The 23,476-nt window shown below is 44.0% G+C and overlaps 1 protein-coding gene across 1 annotated transcript; it reads right to left on the bottom strand.

Moving 5' to 3' along the window:
- Window positions 1–17,526: 17,526 nt before the first annotated feature.
- On the bottom strand, window positions 17,527–23,324 carry KCNE4 (potassium voltage-gated channel subfamily E regulatory subunit 4). Its single transcript, XM_088479272.1, has 2 exons — window positions 23,234–23,324; window positions 17,527–20,499 (listed from the first exon to the last, which is right to left on the bottom strand). The coding sequence occupies exon 2, from the start codon at window positions 20,434–20,436 to the stop codon at window positions 19,945–19,947; it is 492 nt and encodes a 163-aa protein (XP_088335398.1). The 5' UTR covers window positions 20,437–20,499; window positions 23,234–23,324; the 3' UTR covers window positions 17,527–19,944.
- Between the last annotated feature and the right edge of the window lie 152 nt (window positions 23,325–23,476).

Genomic DNA, 23,476 nt, shown 5'->3' with positions numbered 1-23,476 from the left:
CAGGGTTTTTCTCACAGTAATATCTGTTTCACTACTCACTCATAGTTTTAAATATTCTCTATATGTGTGTCCTGATAAAGGGGATGTGACCCCGAAACATTGCAATAAAGCACCGGCTATTTCATTGTTTTTGCTGCCCTGGAATGCCGCTTGTTTTTGTTTTGGTTTGTGTGTAGGGGGCTAGCACCCCAGGGTGAGCACCTGGGCAGGTTACATAGAGTTCACCTTTTCTGAGTGCCGGTAACCTGGACCTATATATTTAGATAAAACATTTATTTTGCATGTATTTTGCAATTTATCTTTATGGCTACATCTACAGTTTGGAGGCTCTTAGCTAAGGTGATCATTGTCTACCTAGACCGCACAGGGAGAGCCAGCTTTTATCATGTAGTTATGTCTGTGTGAATGAACATTACATTGAGTTATTCCAGACAAGTTTTGTCTTTGGCTGCTCTGAACTGTGTTCTAAATGCTTTGTAATCTATGTGCTGGGGGAGGGGAGAACTTCCATTGCTTCCACTGAAACTCCGGCTTTCAACCTCAGCAGGAGATACTTGGAATGTGTTCAGAGAACCGTTAAATTATTGTTAAACAATTTTAATGATTCTTTTTTTTTATAGCATATTTTATGTTTGTGCAATGCCATGCTGACTCCTAGAGCGATGAAACATCTCTCCCATCTGCCCCTCTCCTGGATCCAGATCCTCTTCCCCGGATTGTTACCTCTTTTGGGTCTGAAGTGTAGACCTGCATTAATAATCCCTTCAAAGACAATAAGCAAAACAAAAATCTGCCTTATAGAAAAAGTCCCATACCTTGTCAGGGGATGTAGTTACCACCCCAGCGATCGGGATGCCGGTGCTCAGAATTCCCGGCACCAGAATCCCAACTGCTGGCATCCCGAAGGTAAGTATTAGGGTTAGGGGGAGAGTTAGGTTTAGGGATAGGGTTTAATGTTAGGTACTAGTGGGAGGGTTAGGGTTAGGCTGTGGGGGGAGGGTTAGGTTGCAGGGGAGGAGGATTAGGGGTAGGCTGTGCAAAAGGTGGGTTAGGGGAAGGATTAGGGGTTAGGGTTCAGACACTTACCTTAGTGGGATTCTGACTGTCGGGATGCCGCTATCGGTATTCTAACCGCCAGCATTCTAACCGCCGGGATGCCATAGTCAACCCCTTGTCAGACCTTGACATTTTTGAGGAGATGAAACCAGGCGCTAGCATCCAGTCAGCACAGAGTCATTTGAGCAGCCCGGAGAAAAAACACTGCCTGCGGGGGAGCTGGCTGATCAATTACTTGTGATAAGTGGGTAGCGGCTGTAGAGCCAAACCCACTACCCATAGTGAGTAAAGATAATTCACTACACTCACTTAGACGCTTCTACAGCTTGCAGACATTATTACAGCAGCAGCTATTAGGAGTCTTATTAACCTTTCTCTGCCCAAAACTCCCATAGCTCAAAAAACAGAATATAATTACCATCTATACTTAAGTGGCTGACTCACACCAAAGCATATGAGACATTAGCCGGACAATAGATATTATTAGAGGTAGTTGGAGCATGTTAATTACTCATTAGGTCTAACTAAAGTTTATAAGTCAGGAAAAAGGATCGGGGGAGGCAGCCTTATTATAGTAACAATACCAGAGGACTTCATCTATAAAACAGGCATTAAGGATCCACAGAGAGCTGATGGGATGACAGTTTTAGCATACAAAGTTTAACACGAGGAGTGTAGCTCTAATTCTCTAGCAAGAGGATAGAATTTTACATTGTAATGTTAGTGTTACCAATTTAAGGGGATACTTTTTATAGCAGCAACTGAATATATTAAGTACTAGCTGAAGTACCTGGTGTTGCCCGGGTTTAAATCTTCAAATTATAAGTTAGGCATCCCAGACCAATTGCCACCCCTCTGTGAAGTTTTCATCAAAATCCATCCAGTGGAAGGCCCAGAACAGGCTGCCCGGGTCAAAGTTCTGCCCAGCGTACACCAATGGGAGGTCCGACCGAGACCCTACCCCCCCTAAAACCTGGCCAGGATCCAATTGGACCACCTCTGGTTGGTTTCATCCCAATCGTTGCAGGTGTATCAGAATTCATAACCGGACAGAGAACAAACAGACCAATGAATTTTATATAAGATCTAATCTCAGTTGCATTTAGAATACAGACATCAAGTCTAGTTCCACACTCAAGCCTCCATTTATCAACGAAGCATAACCCCTTTAGCCTACACTAAAGGGGTTATGCCACCCTAATCTAAGATCACTGCTGTTTGTCAAGCATCACTCTCGCCGTCTTTTAGATGGCAAGAGTTTGCAGTCCCCATTGCCGGCAATGGAGACCTGGCAATACCTTTCCGGCTTCAGCAAATCCTTCCAGGCACTGCCGGGTCTCCGTGTCATGACCATTGCATGTGCGGAGGACCTTACAGAGGAGGAGGACTTCGCTGGACCTCGCCGAAGGGGTGAGTATTGGTAAATACCAGTACATTTTTCGTTTGTATCATAGTGATACTAAACGCAAAATTGTGCTGGTGTTTACCGTCGTTGATAAATGGGGCATCAGACTCTACTCTGGCTTTTGCATAGTAGTCCATAATTGTAATATGTATATGCAACATTGTAAGTCTATCCTTATTTATCAGCTGCATAGACTGTGACTGAGATATATACCAAACAATGATGTTATACATTTCTTCTCAAGGAAACAATTGCTCAGGTGCTTTAGATAGCTTCCTATTAGGATAACAATAAATTAACAACTGTCGACTCTGCAAGCAGAGTCGTATAGAATTTCACCAAGGTTAAAGGTAACAATAAAACATCTTAGCCGAACATCAAGGGACATCTAATCTACTGTACAGGATCCAAAGGAAGTAAATCCAGAGTACTTGTAAAGAACTGGACTTGAATTTACACTGTGCCTTTGCAATAGCTGTATAAACAGTATAACCTTGGAGGTACAGATGGGAAATGCTAGTTAAATGCTCTTATAAGGTAAGGTGAAATTTCCAGTTAAGACGGAGCCTAAAGAAAAAGAGGGACAGGTGGTTAGTCAAATTTATGTAAGGTTTGTGATGTATGATATTGTGCAAATTACTATATACACAACACAACAGGAAATATTATAATTGGTTATAATATTGGTTATAATATTATAATATTATATTGGTTATATTATAATATAATATTGGTTATAATATTATATTGGTTATAATATTCTGGCTAGGCATAATACCATCTAGCTTGGGTGGAGGTACTAATTTGAGTAAGGGAGGGTTACATACATTTATAAAGTTGAATTATAATGGAAAAGAATAAGATCCCTATTCTCTGCTATAGTTACATCCACCGGCACCTAACTCTGGATCAGACTGCCAGACTAGCTTAGCTCTCCCTATTTCAGGCTCTGGTGGGTTAAAGTGAACAGGTGCCATGGCACATACAGGTTTATTAACAAGTTAGTCAGCAAACATGTAGACACACAGTTTATAATGCTGACACAGGTAAAATACTTAAAATAACATGACTATCGTACTGGCATGCTCGGGTCGAATTAAACTGTTCAGATTCTAACTGTTGACAATCTGAATGTCGATGATTTAGGTACCTCCAAAAGCAGGGTAAGGTTTTCGACCAGTTACCTAGTCGGGGACTGTACTAACACTGCAACTGACAGTCCCTATTCTGTCCCTATTCTGTAAGACACTTAAAAGAATGCAGTTCAATTTATCTTGATAATTTGAGAGCACACGGAACATACCCACCGATAGTGTAGATTTTGGCTGTGTCTTCCCTATGCTCGGACCCCAGGAGGTGTATAGCGTATTGAGAAGTAGGTGTGACTTTGTGAGATTTTGGTGTGTTGGACTGAGTTTTGCAGGTCTTTGGATGGGATTTCTCTTCTCCAAGTTTTCATTTTAAAATTGTTGCTAGGAGTCTCATTTCTAGGTAAATAAATATGGTGAGTGAAGGACTTGGGGCCTGATTTTTAATCACACACAGCCTTGCCCATGTCTGCTTCTTTTGATTACCGCACTTCTGCAACTTTATGCAAATGCCACAACAAAGCCCTTCCCTGTTGTACATCCGTGCATCCGAATATGCAAGGACTGATGCTGAAATACCATTTTGTGTGCTCGGTCACACCATCAAAACTTCGACCAGCCCTATGGCAGGTGCAGAATTTCCATCTGAACATGGGCTCCTATGTAAGTTATTGTTACAGTTTCCTAGGCACACTCGTGTAAACCTGCTAGAACTCAAGCTACGAGGTCTTCCGCCAATAACAACCACCCGTTGTTACCTTAGAACTAGTTACGTTCACCGGTACTTAGGTGGCCGCCTGGACTTAAACTCAGAGTAGTAGTGGTTTACACAAATGCCTAGGAAGACCAGAGTTTCTCGGAAAAGAGTAGGTGCTTGATGGGAAATTGTGTGATTAATACTGCCGGGTTTAGGATGCAACTAGCTAGTTGATGGTGTGGCAAAAAGAGTCAGTCGTGCGACATCGAGAACCTACGGTGTGGCAGAAGAGCCGATGGTGTGGCTTTGTGAGCAGGTTATGCAGCTTAGAGAGCCAGTGTGGCCTGATAGCCGGTGGTGCAATTTAAGAACCAGAGGTGCGGCTTTGTGAGCAGGTAAAGTTGCTTTTAGCGCCGATGTGGTTTGAGTACTGATGGTGCGTCTTGAGAGCCGATGGTGTGGCTTGAGAGCTGGAGATGCGGCTTCGTTAGCAGGTGAAGCAGCTTTGAGAGCCGGTGTGGCTTGCGAGCTGGTGGTGCGGCTTGAGAGCTGGTGATGTGGCTTTGAGATCCGATGTGGCTTGAGAGCCAATGGTGCAGTTTGAGAGCCGGTAATGCGGCTTAAGAGCCAGAGATGCGGCTTTGTGAGCAGGTGAAGCGGCTTTGAGAGCCGGTGATGCGGCTTGAGAGCTGGTGATATGGCTTGAGAGCCAGTGTTGCGGCTTGAGAGCTGGTGATGCGGCTTTGAGAGCAGGTGTGGCTGGAGAGCCGATGGTGCAGCTTGAGAGCCAGATATGCAGCTTTGAGAGCCGGTGTGGCCTGAGAGCTGGTGTGGCTGGAGAGCCGAAGCAGCTTGGGAGCTGGTAAATGTAAAGGTGCCCACACATATAGCAAAATTTTACACGATCTGGCCGATTTCGGCAAACCGTGATGACAGATCGTGTAAAATATGGCCAAATCATGAGAAAATCGTGAGTCCCCACTCACGATCACGATGCGATGCGCGTCCCCGCTTGTTGCACATCACATCGTCAGATCTGCCGTGCAGTAGGGCAGATCTGACAATCTGGGACAAAATGCACTGGGAAAAAAAACAAAGTTAAGATGCACGATAGATCTTATGCTTTTTACTCCAAATCGTGTGTAGGAGCTGCCGGGGGAGAGTTCAGGGGAAATCGCACACATCGTGGGATCGTGTGCAGATCGGTATGTGTGTGGGCACCTTAAGTCCGTTAGAAATAGGACACAAAAACACAGACCATCTGCAGAGCCTAGTGATCCAAAAGGAAACGCTATAGTCGGCGAGGTGGCAAAAGACCAGTGAGTACAAATAAGGAAAGGATCCAGTTATGCTGTGTTGTTGTTCACATGTGACTGCCTGCGGCGTCTGGATCGCCTAGCAAACAACGGAAGTACTCGAGGAGAAACACTGGCAGATGAAGGTATATTGCTGGAGGGAAACAAGTTGTGACCACGACTTGTAACAGTTATTTAGCTGCTGTTCATGCAAACACTTCAGCAACATGCCTACAACATTACCATAACAACCCATAAGATGGACCACCTACATGCGTCTGAATAGCAACCTCCCTGTCACCACCCAGGAACGCCTAATATTATTATTAAACTTTTTAATAGGGTGCCGCAAGTGGTCTGCAGCGCCGTACAGATGGCAAAACAATAGGACAGTACAGGGTAAAACAGTACGGTACAATACAGTAGGCAAGTACCAAATAGCACTACAAATCTCAAACACAGACACTGATGCAAGGGGTGAAATGGAAATATTCAGTGTAAGCTAAAACCTGTAGATTTTAGCATGGGCACAGATAAAGGGTCTAGGTCATCTGAAGAAAGAAATACAGAGGAGTGCTAGGGGTAGAGAGCCCAAGGATGAGGTGTAGAGTGTAGCTGATGTGCAAGAGAAGTAGGTAATGAGAACAGGAGGGAGGAAGGCCCTGCTCATGGAGCTTACAATCTAAAGGGAAGGGGAAGACAAACTGAAGACATAAGGAGTGAGCCAATGTAATGGAAGCTATGGGCAGGAATCAGGAGTTAGAGAACTAGAGTGCAAACGGGTGCGTTAGACTACTTGGTAACATAGTTAAGTGGTGGACGGATATGCTTTTATGTCAGGTGGGTTTTCAGCGCCCAGTTTGAAGCAATGAAGGCTGGGGGATAGTGTGATCGTGGCGGAACTAGCGGCGGCGCAGCCGGTGGCTTGCACCGGGGCCCACTGTGGTGCAGGGTCCCATAGCTGGGGCCTCTGCAGTATTTGGCCCGACAGTGTCTGCCAGGCCCCACAGTATTTAAGTGTAGTGCAGACCGCAGTGAGATCGATCCGCACTACACAGTAACAAACACACCGCCGCCAGCGGCGGCAGTGTGTTTGTTATAGAAGCCAATGAGAGTCAGACAGACTTTCATTGGCTGCTGAGTCCACGGAGGGAGCTGGCTGGAGCTCACTCATGAACTCCGCCCTCCAGCTCCCCCCGCAGCGGGTGATGGCAGAGTGGCCAGGTGGAGCGGACAGCGGCGGTAGCGGGTATTCAGGTAAGTATTGTGTTTTTTTGTATGTGTGTAAGGAGCACAGGTACTGCATAGGGGGGGTGCTACTGGGGGCACTGTATAGGGGGTGGCTGCTACTAGGTGCACTGTATGGGGGGGCACTGTATAGAGGGGGTACGTGCTACTGGGGCACTGTATAGGGGGGGACTACTGCTGGGGAAAATGCATAGGGGAGATTACTACTGGAGGCAATGCATAGGGGGGACTACTAATGGGGGGGACTACTACTGCTGGGGGCAATGCATAGAGGGACTACTGCTGGGGGCACTGTATAAGGGGCACTACTGGGTGCACTGCATAGGACGACTACTACTGGGGGCCCTGCATAAGGGGACCACTACTGGGGGCACTGCATAGGGGGGCCCAAAGCACATTCTTGCTCCTGGACCCACCACTCTCTAGTTCCACCACTGAGAGTGATGGAACGAGGGAGATCATTCCAATGGTGGGGGACAGAAGTCTTAAATTCTGGAGTGAGATATGGTAACCAGAGTGGAGGAAAGGCGGCGGTCATTGGCTGACCATAGAGAACAGGAGGGATTGTGTAAGGAGATGAGAATAAGGATGTAAGGAGCATCGGAGTTGGAGAGGGCCTTGCATGTGATGGTTAGGGGTTTGAAGAGGATTCTGTAGGGGAAGGGGAGGCAGTGAAGGGGAGGCAGATATGGAGTGGCAGTAGAGGAAGATAAGTCTAACTGCAGTGTTGAGTACAGATTGGAGAGAAGCAAGAGAGGAGTAGGGCAGTCCAGTGAGGAAAAGGTTGCAGTAGTCGAGGTGAGAGATGCTCAGTAACTGAACAATGGTTTTAATGGCATCCTGGAAGAGGAAGGGTCTGATGCGAGTGATGTTGCAGAGCTGGAACCGACAGGATAGGGTAAGAGATTGAATGTGGGGGGTGAAGGACAGGGAAGAGTCAAGAATGACTCCCAGGCAGCATAGTTGGGGAACAGAGTAGATAGTGGTGTTGTTAACAGTGATAGAGAGGTCAGGAGAGGAGGAGACTCTAGACGTAGGGAAGACAATGAGTTCAGTTTTTACCATGTTGAGTTTGAGAAAGTGCTCGGACACCCAGAAGCAGATGGCAGGGAGGCAACCGGACACCCAAGAGAGGAGGGAAGAGGAGAAATCAGGAAAGGAGAGGTAGAGTTGAGTGTCATCAGCATAAAGGTGATACTGGCGGCCAAAGGAACTGATAAGTTCACCCACAGAGGAAGTGTACAAAGAAAAGAGTAGAGGACCAGGAAGGATGGATGGGGGGGAGGGGAACCAGAGGTAGATACAGAGAAGGATTGATTGGCAAGGTCGGAGGTGAATCTAGAAAGGACGGTGTCAGAGAGGCCAATTGTCTGAAGGGTGTGCAGTAGTAGTGCAGTAGGACAGGGTGATCCATTATGTCAAAGGAGGCTGCAGAGAGGTGCAGGAGCATGAGGAAGGAGGTGGCCCCTGGAATTGAGCGAGAGATCGTTGGTGACTTTGGCCAGGGCAATTGCAGTGGAGTGGAGGGAGCAGGATCCAAATTGGAGAGTATCAAGGATAGAGTTATCGGAGAGGTAACAGATGAGACGGTTGTAGACAAGCTGCTTGAGTATTTTACAGGGAAAAAGAAGAAGAGAAATGGGGTGGTAGTTAGAGAATGAGGAGGGGTCAAGATTGGGTTTTTATAGAATGGGTGAGACAAGAGCAAGTTTACAGGATGAGGGGTAGATGCCAGTAGAGAGTGATATATTGAGCAAGGTGGGAGAAGGCAGTGGAGTAGATGGATTGAAGGAGGCAAGAGGGGATGGACTTCATCTCCAGTGGTGGAGTGGAAGGAGCAAAAGGGTAGATGGCTAGAGGGAGGGAAGGGTGGTGTGGTAGTGGCAGTAGAAGAGTGATGGGAGGACGAGATTTCCGGAAGGATTACCTTGATTTTTGATGTGAAAAATGAGGCAAAGTCAGTGGCCGTGAGGGAGGGTGGGTGGATAGAAGGGAGGACATTTTCAATTTACTTTTCTGTTCATCCATCTGAAATCATAATTGCGACTCTGTACGAACACAATCGGGATGCATGTGTGTTGAGACAAGAAAATTGCTCATCTCTCAACATCAGCATTGCATGCGATTAGGGTGGAAAACAAGGGTACTGAAATTGGAAAACTGAGGAACGTAGGAGCATTAAGACCCGTATTCAATTTGAGGCGAAAAGTCCATTTTCGCGTGTTTTCGTTGAAAACTTTTCGCCGATGACGTAATTTTCGCCTGTTTGGCTTTTACCCCGTATTCAATTTGGAAGACTTTCCGCCTAGAAAGTCAATGCAATGTAATTGTAATAGGCGAAAAAGTATCATCTATGAATAGCAGGCAAAATTGGGGTTTAGGGGTGAAACGTTGTGGGAAACCCTGTGAAGCCTTCTAACAATCCCCCAAAGGTAAACTGTGTCAAAAAAAATAAAAGAAACACTTAAGGACACCCCAAAAATCACATTGAATTTGGGGGCGTAAAAAAAAAATGGGGGCACAAAGTTAAAAACTAGCGAACTTGACTCTGGGGAGGTCCCCAAGTATGCTCCAGGTGTTTTTTTCATTGCAGCTGCTTGCAGCAGGTGGGTTTTTCACGATTTTTTCAACTCACTTTAGCAACTTTAAAATATGCTGAACCCCATTTTAAAGTACCCCAAATTAGCTGGCCATAGTTATTTTTCCCTAAAAAAACTTCTAAATGCTCTTCTGCAACACCTTATTCAAAGCCGCATTTATGCACCAGCCGCGGCTATTAGAAACCCCGACTTCCTTCAGGAGATAAATCTTAAATATAGGGGGAACCCCACATCTTTTTTTCCCCCTATATTTAAAACCAGGACTGGTCCCTGCAGCCTGGTGTTGGTTTCTAAAATACGGTGGAACCCTACACATTTTGTTCCCCATATTTTTAGAAACCAGGGCTGGCTGGCAAGCCTGGGGTTGGTTTGGCTTTTGGGGGGAGTCCCTGTGTCATTTTTTTTTTTAAACTTTTAACCTGTTTTTTTACAGGTAAAACACAACGGGAATTTTCGGGAAATATTACGGGGACCCCCCTAAAGATGTGTAGACATAGGGGATCACTATGGGTACCCCCATTTTTATCTCCTGAAGGAAGTCGGGTTTTCAAATAGTGGCGGCAGGTGCATTTTTGCAGAATTTAAAAAAAATGCGTTTAGGGACTTAAATATATGCTAGTACCCCAAATTTGATGGGACCACTTTTTAAAAAAAAACAAAAAGCTAAGTGCTCTTCTGCATCACTTCTTCAATGTCGGGAAAAAAAACATGCCGTGGCTATTTAAAAACCTGACTTTCTTTTGCAGGCAAAAACGGGGGTACCCATAGTGATCCCTCTGGTCTGGACATCTTTAGGAGGGTCCTACAATTATTTCCCGAAAAATTCCCGTTTTTTTCGCTGATCCAAGTTTCGCTGGGGTTCCCGATTTCGCCTACTTTCAAATTGAATACGGGGATATAGTGGGCACGCGCGCAAAAAGTTTTCGCCTCCAAACTGGCAATGTAGGTGAAAATGGGATTTCGCCGGCAGAGGTGAAAACACTGCTTCAAATTGAATACGGGCCTAAGTGGGAAGTGCAGGAATCATGGCAACATAATGTTAGGATCTGCGGTTAAGCAGATCATTTTATTTGCTACTGAGACACTGCATTCATTCCTGTCTGTCTGTCTGCTGATCTCATGTGTTCAGTAATTGCTCTCTGTCTCTGTACAATATCAGCTGCACACTAATTGATTATCTTGTCTGGAGCAGGAGTCTGTAATTAGGGAGGCTTACAGGGCGTGCTCGTATTGGGCCCTGTATCTGTTAAATTGCAGTCAGTTGTTCACTCCATGCTGGTGATAGCGTTCCTTGTGTTTCCGGTTGTGCCAGTCTCCTGTAATACGGTTGAGTTCCTGAGTCCAGTTTGCCATACAAATTCTCTGCCGTTTGTTCCATCTAGGCGGTACGGTCCGCCTGCTGTGTGCTGCTTGTGTCATCTAGCCAGCACGCTGTGGATCTCTGCCTCTGTCGTTTGTGTCATCCCAGCGGTATCGAGTGCACCTACGTCCTGGGGCGCATGCCAGTGTCCGGCGGCTTGTGTCAACCCGGCAACAAGAGCCACATCTCAGCATCCTGAGTACGCAACCCAGCGTACCGTCGCCAGTGTCAACCCAGCGACATTGGACGCACCTCTGCATCCAAGGTGCGCAGCATGGTGTAACAAAACCAGTGCCAACCCGGCAACATTGGTCGTACCTCAGCGTCCAAAGTGCGCAATCCAGCGTACCAATGCCAGTGTCAGCCCGGCGACATTGGCAGCACCTCAGCGTCCAAAGTGCTCAATCCAGCGTACCAACGCCAGTGTCAATCTGGCGACATTGGTCGCATCCCAGTGTCATAGTACGCAACTTAACCAGAGACTTTCCAGCCCTCAAGGCTGCCACATAGCCCGAGGCTGCATCTCATCCTCGGCTCACAGGCCGCAACGAGCCAAGTCATACCGGCCCTCAAGGCTGCCTCACAGCTCAAAGGCTGCATCTCATCCTCGGATCACAGGCTGCGACTAGCCAGGGCAGACCAGACCTCCAGGCCACCCCACAGCCCAAAGGCTGCATCTCATACCTGCCTCACAGGCAGCAACTAGCCAGCCCTCAAGGCAATCTCACGGCCCAAAGGCTGCATCTAGTCTACGGCCACTACCTCTATCCTGCCTGACTAACCCCCAGCTTCTAACACATAATCTTCATCATCAGGGCCTTCATCCCGCTAGGTAATGCTGTGATTTGTGCTATTGCACAGTGATGAAATGGGGCCATGATGACACGAATCTGCCAATCACATTATCAAGACTGCAATTTCTTGGAGAGTAGGCAAATATCTTTAAGTGAAGGCTGGTAACAGTTTAGTCAACAAAGTCTAGTGCTGTCTGCAAGTTTTATATAACAGAATTTTAATGCCTACATGTCCATAAACTATGACTCTTTGTATTTTACTCCTCCATCCCATCATTTGAGACCAATTAGCTATCAGGGGTTATAAAGTGATAAAAACTCTCGACACTGTGCGCAAATAGCAGTGCAATGTTTTTAAAAATTATATATTTGACTAAGGTCAGACCATTTTGTGTATTTTTTATTTCTCATCTGCTTGAAAGACTGTAGCTGCAGTGGTTCCCAAACTGTCTTAAATTACGGTGCTCTAGAGTATCAGCATTTTTTCATGGCACCCCTAGGCCAAAAGTTCCTTGTTATGAAATTCAGTTAAAATTATTACATTAAGTAAATTGTGCTTAGCTCTCATCCTTAGGTTCAGTTATGTGGTGGTGGACAGGGTTGCGTTTCTGCTTGTCCACATATTTTATGATTGGCAGCCACCAGCACTTTTGCCTATCACATTGACCATAAATAATTTGCTTTTGTCCTGGACCACCAACCCGTGGCACCCTAGCCAGTGCTTCGATGCACCCCAGCATGCCACGGAAATCAGTTTAGGAACCACTAGTTCCAGAGTCCTTTGTATTTTGCTTGTGATGTCAGTGTACCAGACCTTTGCCTGTTCTACTGTTTGTGCTACTAAGCTTGTGTTCTTAACCTCTCCTTGTACTCTCATTTCTGAATCTGTGCTGGTGACCCTGACTATTTTGGCTTGTCGGATCATGCTCCAGTCTTCCAATTGTGTACTTTCTTTACACGCTACACTCAAAATCCCAGCTAGAGATGGAAGTATATACTAAACCATGAGTGCTTGCTCCTGGCAGCCAAGTGCATACTGTCCCGTGACAACACGGATTCTGCTTGGAACCTCTCTCCTAAGAACATGCATCTACACTTAGTGTTTTTATGGGCAAACAGGACTAGAACCAGCAACAGCTCATTCAGTGCCTGCAAGAATGTTTTCCAGCCCACTGGTGGTTCAGGAGATCAACCCATTCCCCCAATAGACCAACCATCGGCAGTAAAAGCTGGGTCCCTCTTAAGTATGACGGGGACCCTAAAGTCTGTTGAGGGTTTCTTAATCATTGTTCCATATATTTAGAATTGCTTCCTGGGATTAATTTTACTCTCTTCTGAGATCTTTCCACCAGCTGGAAATTTAAGGTAATGTGAGTTATACCCAGAAGACAGTGGGCCTGAGTCGGACATGGTCATGGCAATCCTTACATTTTTTACCGCAGTGCATTTGAAAATTAATGCAACTGCCACTACAAAGCCTTTCCCTGCTGTACATCCATGTGTCTGAATGTGCAAGGACTGAGACGCCTAATCGCAGCCTCTATAGATTCTGCATCTGGAACGTCTTTAGATGCCCATAGTTTCGACCATCGAAACTTGCATCAGCCCTATTGTAGGTATAGTTTCTCCATCTGAGTATGACCTTTTATGGCTGTGCATATCTGCTTTCAGCAACACACCTGCAACATTACCATCAGATGAAACATCTCCATGCATCTTTGTAGCCACCCCGTTACCAGCATTGCACAGTAAGGTCCCAGCAGTTGCTATTGTTGTGACGCTAAAATGAGGATTTCCTGTTTTGGCACTTACCTGCATACAGTAGTACACAGCACTGAGATCAGGCACGGTGGACACCAACATTATATTTAGCACAGCAGCCACAGTCTACTGGATGCACTATGGGACCCTAATGAACATAACCAGATTATACTAGTAAAGTGGATCTCTCCCATGTGGTAAGTCCATGAACACTGCCTATGGGGCCTATTCATCATCACTTATTTTTCACAAAACCATGTGAAAATTAACATTTTCACATACTTTTGTAAAAAGTACGTGTCAGGGCTATTCATCAAGTTCCGAAAAAGCATTTTTTTTCAGAACTTGATGGTGTTACTGAATGCCACATTCAGGTGGCGTTCAGCCCCCAATAACCTTCATAGGCTACTGTTTACATGGCAGCCTGTGAAGATTTACAAGGCAGCCACAGCAGAGGGATATATTCAGATCCCTTCCTGCTGTATCTGCACCGCAGGGCTCCCGGAGCTCAGCTTCGGGGCACTGCAGACACGTGGGCCGGCTCACCGAAAGAAGATAGGTGAGCCGGGCTAAGGAGATGCGGCGGCACAAAGGAGGCAGGCAAGACACCAGGGAGAGGAGGTCGCAAACCCGCAGGAGGAGGCCGGATCATACACCCGCGGGGGGGTCGGACACTCGCAGGTGGCTGGAGGGTGGCCGGATTGTACACCCGTGGGGGGAGGTGGGGGTGTCCGTACTGCACCCCTAGGGGGCAGTAAAGTCCGCAGCCTGTCTTCAAGCTGGCAGTGAAAAGTTTCTCACTTCCGAAAAACTGCTTCATAGGAACAGCAGTTTTTCGGAAGTGATAGTTTAGGCAGGAGGCATGATGAATGGCAGGAGGCATGATGAATGCCTCCTAAACTGTGTTTGAACTCGCAGCGAGTTCAAACCATAATTATCACATGTGATAATTATGTTTTGATGAATAGACCCCTATATCATTAAATTACCAAGACTTTTAGTTCCTCAAGTTTTTATTAATTAACAACTTTTAATGCCCCAATTGCCATTTCTTGTTTATATGTATAAGTTTATTAAGAACTTTATACATGTTTCAATTCTATCCTGGGACCTGTAGTCCACCCAGATATTTTTTAAATTTGAAATGCAGATTTTACCCTTTACACTTGAAGATATAATAGCCAGTAAACATGCATGTCTGAGCTGGTACATTTAACCTAGTTGGTTTAGTCATCAATTTTTTGTTTCTTTTTCTATGTGCTTAATTATTGTAAATATATATATATATATATATATATATATATATATATATATTATATATATATATATATATATATATATATATGTGTATATATATATATTGAAATCATTTTGACTGGTCTAGAATTGGTTCTGCAGTATCAATATGCTTTATTTCACAAGCACCGTTCCACAATTGGTTATCTTTACAGTATTTCCATTGGATTATCAACTTTGATGGCTGCCAGTCAGCAGTATCATACAGCCATGTCTAGCCTGACATTGCAGAGATGAGCACCTGCTGAGTTGGTGCAATGACTTATTAGTTACAAAAGGCAAAAACCATCTCCGCACAACTTGTATTGAACGTTAGGAAAAAGTTCTGATACAGACTGTGGGGGGATTACTACTGAGTAGCATTACTAATGGGGGCTCTACTAATGGGGGCACTACTATAGGGGGCATTACTAATGGGCGCAGTACTACTGGGGAGCATTACTAATGGGGGCACTACAATAGGGGGTATTACTTATGGGGGGATTACTACTGGGGAGCATTACTAATGGGGGCTCTACTAATGGGGACACTACTATAAGGGGCATTACTAATGGGGGATTACTACTGGGGAGCATTACTAATGGGGGCATTACTACTGTGGGCACTACTATAGGGGGCAAACCTAATTGGTGGATTACTACTGTGGAGCTTTACTACTGGGGGAACTACTGTAGGGGGCATTACTACTGGGGGCATTACCACTGGGGGTACTACTAATGGGAGCACTGCATGGGGGGCACCACTACTGGGGCCATTGTGTAAGGGGCATTGTATAAGGGGCACTACTACTGTGGGCATTGTTTTAGGGGCACTACTACTGTGGGCCTTGTGTATAAGGTACTAATTTTGGCATTATGTAAAAGGGGCACCACTTTGTGTCATAACATAAGGGACTACTGTGTGGTGTAATTTGAATTGGGGATAATGTATTATAAAGGTAATTACTGTGTGTGGCACAATGTATTATACAGGGCATTGCTGCATGTGGTATAATGTGTTATACAGGGCATTACTGTGTGTCGCTTAATGTGTTATAAAGGGCATTACTGCATGTGGCATAATGTGTTATAAAGGGCATTACTGCGTGTGGCATAATGTGTTATAAAGGGCATTACTGCGTGTGGCATAGTGTGTTATAAAGGGCATTACTGCGTGTGGCATAGTGTGTTATAAAGGCCATTACTGCGTGTGGCATAGTGTGTTATAAAGGGCATTACTGCGTGTGGCATAGTGTGTTATAAAGGGCATTACTGCGTGTGGCATAGTGTGTTATAAAGGCCATTACTGCGTGTGGCATAATATTATGTTATCTAAAAAAAAAATGTATTTATTTATTTATTTATTTTTTTGGGGGGGGGGGGCGCAACTGGGAACTTTCGCCCTGAGCTCCACAATGTCTAGAACTGGCCCTGGATACAGTGATTATAATCTTGTATATCTTGACCTGTTTAAGTACTTTGTTGTGTTCATAGCAGGTGGAAGAAACTGTTTAGGAGCTGGAATAAGTAACCCGCAGTTTGTCAAACCCGATGATAGGCAGCTGATGGATTTAAAGCGACAACAGAAATAAATGCTATCCTGCAGCTCTGACATATTGCTGTACAGTAAATCTACCCCTAGCAGTTTCTATATAGTAGTCTACAGACACACATAACTCACTAGGAATCAGTAGCATCACTGAGGCACTGGGGCAGATTCTGAGTCGTATGCATCCTTATCTGCGTCTTTTGGCAGTCGCCTGTCTGCGACTTTATACTAATGACACTACAAAGCTCTTCCCTGGTGCATCCATGTGTTAGAATGTACAAGGTGATCTGAGACGCACACTGTCAGCGTCCTTAGATGCTGATCTACAGATTGGTGCTTCTCTACATGCAGCATCGGTCAGGGATGTAGTCAGGATCCCGACGGTCACAATACCAACAGTGGCATACCGATGGTCTGAATCCAGACACATACCGGCGGTAAGTATTAGGGTTAGGTTGAGGGTTAGGCACTAGGGGGAGAGTTAGGAAAAGGCTGCGGGAGTGGAGGGTTAGGGTTATGCTGCAGGAGGGTTGGGTTATATAAGGGCAGGGTTAGAATACTCACCAAAATCCATCAGAATTTTGACCTTTGGGATGCGGCTTTCGATATTCTGATCGTCGGCATCCTGACCGCCAGGATCCCGTACCCAACCCACCGGTCACACCATAGAAACTTGCACCTACCCTATGGCAGATGCAGGTTCTCCGTCCAAGTATGTCCTACTATGTGAGTGCTTGCGCGTCTGTGTACACAACCACTTTCACCAACACACCTGCGACACTCCCATAACACGCCTATTACATGGACCATCTCTATGCGTGTGCTTAGTCACCTCCCTGTCACCACCCACAAATAATACACACTACATTATCAACACATTTCCCGTACACCTCAATCACAGCCTCGACTATGTGCGTACGATGTCTGTACACATGCGCAGTGCAACACAGACCCATGCGCAGAAGAAAAAATAGCTTTATTGTGTCCGACATTGACTCAGAATCAGGCCCATTGTGTGATGCTGCAGGGATGTCCCTATAGTCTAGTTAGTTTGAAGACTGCATTCTCATAAATACTGATTCCACCTATAAAATAACCATTTTGTGTATATTTGATATGTCCTTCTACGGTCATAAAAAAAATGGTGTAATGATGTACCAGCAAGATACATTTTATATGTTATGAGAAATATAATTAAAATGATCAGAAGCACATACTGTATTTTGTATTGTATTTTCCTGTTGTCGTTACTCCGCCTATATGCATTTACAATAAATCAGTTATACCCTGCCGGTGTCACTGTTGCTATTGCTGATCAAGTAACAAAAACTTCTACACACATTGTCATTATTATTATTGGCTTTTATTTACATAGCACCAACATATTTAACAGCACTTTACAAAAACAGTTACACGGTAATTATAAAATGACAGCAAAGAAACAAGGGCTATATGTAATACCTTGAGATCTTCAGCCGCTGCGGGGATTTATAAGAGTCTCCCTGTATCTGTAAAGTGGCAATCATTTTAAAGGCTAAACCAGCTAAGAAGGCGAGAGGAACCTGTTTTTAAGAACTTTCATTCTAATATAAATAGCGAAATTAAATACTTAAGATGATGAGTTCGGAGCAAAATACTAAACGTAGATAAATGATGCCAGTTGTAGTATAGCAACAACATCCTAAGTTTCCCAGCACACATAAGAATAGAAGCGACAAAACATCTGGCTGTTAGTTATAACACAGTCTTTATAAATATACAAATTTGTATTATGTTTGCAGCTAAAATTAACTTCATAAACAAGAAAAATAACATAATTAAAAAGCAGAATAGAGCAAAAGTGAACAATCGAAGTCACCATTAAACCTCCAAGAGGCTCTCTGGATCACATACTGGATCCATACTGGATCCATACTAGATCACCATGCCTATCTTGAATGTGTATATACAGGTGGGCAGAAATGATAATTTAAGTCTATTTAGACAACATTGTTTACCTGACTCAATGGTATCAGCACCATAGGTCTTATTAGTCCTACACGAGATTTAAATTAATAGGCAGCTTAAAAATGTGGGTAGAGGGGGAGGGACAACCTATGATTGTCATAATGCAATGGGGATGTACATAAGTATATAAGTACAGTGTGTACGTTTCAATTTACTTCAACCTCTGTTAATAAGTTTCATTTGCAATAAATATTTGTTAGAACATTACAATATAATTACAGTGAATTATTATCAACAGATGGGGAAAAAGAAATAGAAAAGAGAATAAGGGAGTAAAGGGACCCAGCTCCCAATCTCCTGTATAGCAGGTACTGTACATCAGAACGTAAGGACAGCTGGACTGTGTGGAGGGGAACGTGAAACTGATCCATAGGCGCAAAGTTAAAACTGAATTTGAATCTGTTTTGTTAATATCCCACCCAGTGTCGGACTGAGGCATGAAGGGCCCACCGGGGAATGCAGTGTTAGGGGCCCTTGCATAAGGGGTGTGGTTATCCATCACAGGGGGTGTGACCAGCCACCCAAAATGCTTGGCTAACCAATAGGTGTAGATTCTATAGAAGGGAACCAATCACCCATATTAATCATTGGTACTGCTCCACCAGATAACTGACCATCTAATAGAGTAACAATGTATCATTTGAGGTCTGGAACCTGACACCTTGAAGAGGGGTGGGCCCTTAGGCAGTGGGCCCACCAGGGATTTCCCCTGTACCCCTGTGGGCCTGTCCAACCCTGATCCCACAATATGTCAATGATCAGACTTTACCAACATCTAGCTTAGCAGCTGAAGATGTCACCAAGACAATCATGGCTTCTGAAATGTAAGAGATCAGTTTTTCTGTGTATTCGCCATATGCACAGGTGTGCTGAGGAAGGCCGATGGGGGAGCTGGATATTAAAGGCAGAATCAGTGAAAACTCAGAGGCAGAATTGTATGGCTTTGGGACAAGCCCACCAAATATGAAATAGCGTGCCCTCTCTTCCACACCCATGGAAACGCAACACTATACCACCAAATATGAAATGCGTGCCCTCTCTTCCACACCCATGGAAACACAGCACTATATTCAGGAAGACTAAGGTAACATACCTTGGAGTAATGTTATTGGGACGGAAACTTTGCTACAGTGTGTCAAGAACCTTCATTTATCAGAATTTGTTTTGGGTCATGAGACGTGTTCAATATTTTTGCTTTAGACAACCATACAAACTAAGCAAAACTAACTTGTCAGAATACACATACTACCATCTCCTCTTTATTTTTTATTATTAAATATATTGGAGAGCCTCAGGATATCTGCATCGTGGATGTCCGACATTGGCCCTACACCAGTAACTGTACAGATACTCAGGCCAGCAGATGGAGTCCTTGTGTTGGACATGATTGATCTATTTTCTGTAAAGGTGGAGGATGTCCTAACACGGCCCTTGTCTCTAACCAGTAGTTCTAACACTGAATGACAAGACGACTGTCCATCCCGTCTCTAGTGTAGAGCATTATCATTCACATTGCATATAACACTATTACTGTGGTCTATCAACTGGACAGGACCAGCTCTTTGTTTGCTTCTAGGGCCCAGTTCAATGTTAAAGCCTATGATACCTTTTAGTGCACTGCAACTGAAAGGAAGACAATATAACCCCTCTGCATGCAACATTCCTTCTTACACATACTCCAGGTTATACGATTTGTTCTTCCTTCCCTTAAAAGGTTCACTTTTGGCAGAACCCCAAAACAGGAGACTATTGTGCCTTAAACAGAGATCCTATAGATTCCTGAAATATACAATGTCTCTTTAGTTCATTGCTAGGAAATCTGTGTCGCAGCCTCGGCTTTCTCATCCTCCGTTTTGTCCAGAACAGGTGCTTCTGTGATTTCTTCTTGAATGGTAAAGTGAACATCGGTAGAGGAAGATTCGGAGCTGATGCTGCTGTCTACTACGTTGTAGTCATTGCAGAAGCGTCCTGGCACGAAGTTGTCCTGCAAGATGCTGAGCACAGCGCTCTGCTGGGAGGACCTAGAGACAGACAAGGTAGAGGCAGTCCTCCTGGTCTCCATCCATTGCTTCTCCTCATCCTGGTAAAGGAGAAATAGTTTGGATTCCTTCTCCCTCCTTTTGGATCTCATGTAGACCAGCATGATGCCCATCAGAAATATTCCATAGAAAGACATGACAATAAGGATGTACAGATACTCGTGGCTATCTTTCTCGCTGCTCATCTGGCTCGGTGGGTTCTGGTTCGAACCGATTCCTTGGTTCGTCAGGGTCCCATTAACTGAGTCTTCCATCCTCAACATTGAAGCAAAAGTTTGCTTTAGCAATTCAATATGTTCTAAGCCAATTTACCCTGCTAACACAAGCTGAAAAAAAAACAAAAAAAGAAGAGAACTTTGTAAATACCTCCATGAATGTTCTGTATTCTCCTATGGAACAACTGGCAATGAGACAGCAGGACATTATTGTTACTAAGTGGAATTACCTATGTCGCAGTATATTTCTGCCTAGAGCCGCTAAGGAGGAGCTCACACAGTCGCCCTAACATGCAACTGTCTCACAGTCTGAATCCTAAAGACCCTCAAAGCATTATTTCATACAATGCCAATATTCTGTAGCTGCTGCCTGCCAGACATCTATTATGTGATTGCACAAACCTCACAGTGTTTGCCGTTTGTTCCAGCTAATGCAGTGTTGGGTAACCTTGACACTCCAGCTGTTGTGGAACTATATATCCCAGCATGCCCTGCCACAGTTTTAGCATGCCCTAATAGCAAAACTGTAGCAGTGCATGCTGGGTTATGTAGTTCCATAACAGCTGGAGTGTCAAGGTTAGCCAACACTGAGCTAATGTGTGATGTTGAATTTTGCTATTAAAATGGCTTCACTTGTCAGTGCCTAGGTAACATAATGGTTTGTAGTAAGTTTATGTATGGATACAACATTAGCATGGTAGCTACTGTATAAATGATATATCATGTTTAGTTTGCATGTGTTTCTTTATACACCAGAATATCTGCCTACTTCTGTTGTACTGAAAAGTTGTTTCAATGACTGCTTTTGTATTTCCTTACAAAGGAAGTGGTGAGTGTGGCTATTGGACAAATAATCTGCTCATCTAGCATAATTACATATACTTGTTTGTCTTGGGTCATCTAGCTCCCAATATGCTATCAGACCTCAGTACTCTACAGAATGAACTGAAGTAGTTACTGTATACCAGCACCAACCTCTATTCTTCCTAAATGTCATGCGTAAGTTCCAGGGTTGAGGCTTCAATTATGTGTAGTTGGCAGTACTGGGCATACCCTACTGGTTTTAGATATGTAACCGAATTCATGAAAAATACTGCTGGTTTTATTGGACAGTCTCTGGAGAAGTATACCTGCTGCCCCTCTCTTGGCTCTATGTGAAGCACTAATTTCACAGTAACTTGGTGTACATTGTTTTGGTGAATAAGCTGTAAATTGCATTGTAGGCATTTAAAATGCAATATAATCTGGGTGTCTGGTACCCCCACCCCCTTAGCCTAGAAGTAATGATTGCACACTGTAAAATAAAAAGCCATTACACTACAAAGAGAGATATGTACTAAGCCTTGTAAAGAAATAAAGAGGAGAGAAAGTACCAACCACCAACCAATCAGCTCCTAAATGTCACTTTACAGGCTATGTTTGAAAACTGACAGTTAGGAGCTGATTGGTTGGTACTTTATCCTTCTCCAAGCCTTAGTACATCTACCCCAACGTCTGCAATTAGTGAAAGGTTTCAGAATGTTCAGGAAAGTTAAAGTGACCCCACAAACTCCTGTGAGTATCCTGTGCTTGTACATTGCACAAAGGGCTGCATCTATCAACAGTCTCCAAGGAAATCAAATTGTACTCAGATATTGGCAGCTACTCCTAAGTTTATTGCCAGTTGCTATTCCCTATACCCATTTCTGTGTGTAAGCGGGAGAGCAGGATTTTCACTGTGTGCTGTCACACAAAGTTTTCCTACAGCGTACGTATAGTCCTGCTATGTAAAGAATAGCTGGTACGTGGGCTTCTGCAATGCTACAATGGTGGTGCAGGTGCCATAGCTTATTTATTACATTTCATTTTATACTGCGGGGCATTCTATCATTCTATAAGATATATGTATTCTCCCCTGAATTTGCCAGGAAAGTGCACCTAGGGAGCTCACCCATGGATCAACATATCAAGCAGTATATATATATATATATATATATATATATATATATATATATATATATCAGCAGCACATTAAGCTGCTACCAATTGTCTATATCATTGATCCACGCAATCTGTGCAATTTCAGCCTGGCCTAAAAAAAAAATGCAAATATTAACTTTCTATGCACTTAGGGGCATATGTATCAAAGCTTCATGTGAGATAAAATTGTGAGATATAGATCACCAACCAATCAGCTTCTAACTCACATTTTGCAGGCTGTGTTTAAGAAATGATAGTTTGGAGCTGATTGGTTGGTGCTGATTGGTTGGTGATATATATTTCTCAATTTTATCTCACATCAAGCTTTGATACATATGCCCCTTAAAGTAGTTGTTTTTTGTGTGTGTCTCAGCTCATGTTCCTCTCACATATATTCACTTTTGAAGTTTCCTTCCTGCCCCCGGCAGTCCAACGGTTTAATTTACTGAACCGCCAGTGGTATGCGTGTGATTGTGTGCAATGGTAGGATGATTAATGCATGAAATATAAGAATACATAGGACAATCATAAAAAGTAAACAAAAAAGCGCAGATGAGATGAACCAATACATTATTTTCTTCTGTCAAATACTGAATGTATGTAAGATACCTATTCTGATTATATGTAATCCATGTATGTACTGCGTCTGGGACTAAAGTGCCGGAATAAAGGTAAATATTGTACAGCGCTCCAGAAAATATTTGCTATATATACATAAAGATTGATGAAAATAATAATGATTGTATGTGAATTTATATACAATACAATATTAGACTTTGCATAATTAAATACCCCTTTATCTCACTAAAAATAAATCAGTACCATACATAGAAAGTGTATTGTAGCTACCCAAGGTGACCATCATGGAAACGTAATAGTAACTTACGTGTGAGAAGTGCTGGGAGACACAGAGAATTCTATTGCTGTTGTTGCTGCTGCTCTTGGCTTCTGTATAACTAGAGAAGTGAGAGACTGGCCTCCAGCTGATGCTGTGAGAGTGTTGTAGCTGCTGGAGCATAAATATAGTCTGCTGTGGACGTCTGTATGACATAATGTATTGGGGCGGGTGCAGGCTTGTGCTTGAAGACACGCAGAACATCCCAGTGAACTTGTGATAGCCGCCAGGAGG

The sequence above is a fragment of the Taudactylus pleione genome, unplaced genomic scaffold (genome assembly GCF_031769625.1).
Source record: "Taudactylus pleione unplaced genomic scaffold, aTauple2 ptg000229l, whole genome shotgun sequence".
NCBI classification, from domain to species: Eukaryota; Metazoa; Chordata; class Amphibia; order Anura; family Myobatrachidae; genus Taudactylus; species Taudactylus pleione.
Note: the sequence above shows the minus strand (reverse complement) of the source record. Positions and strands in the feature narration are given on the sequence as shown.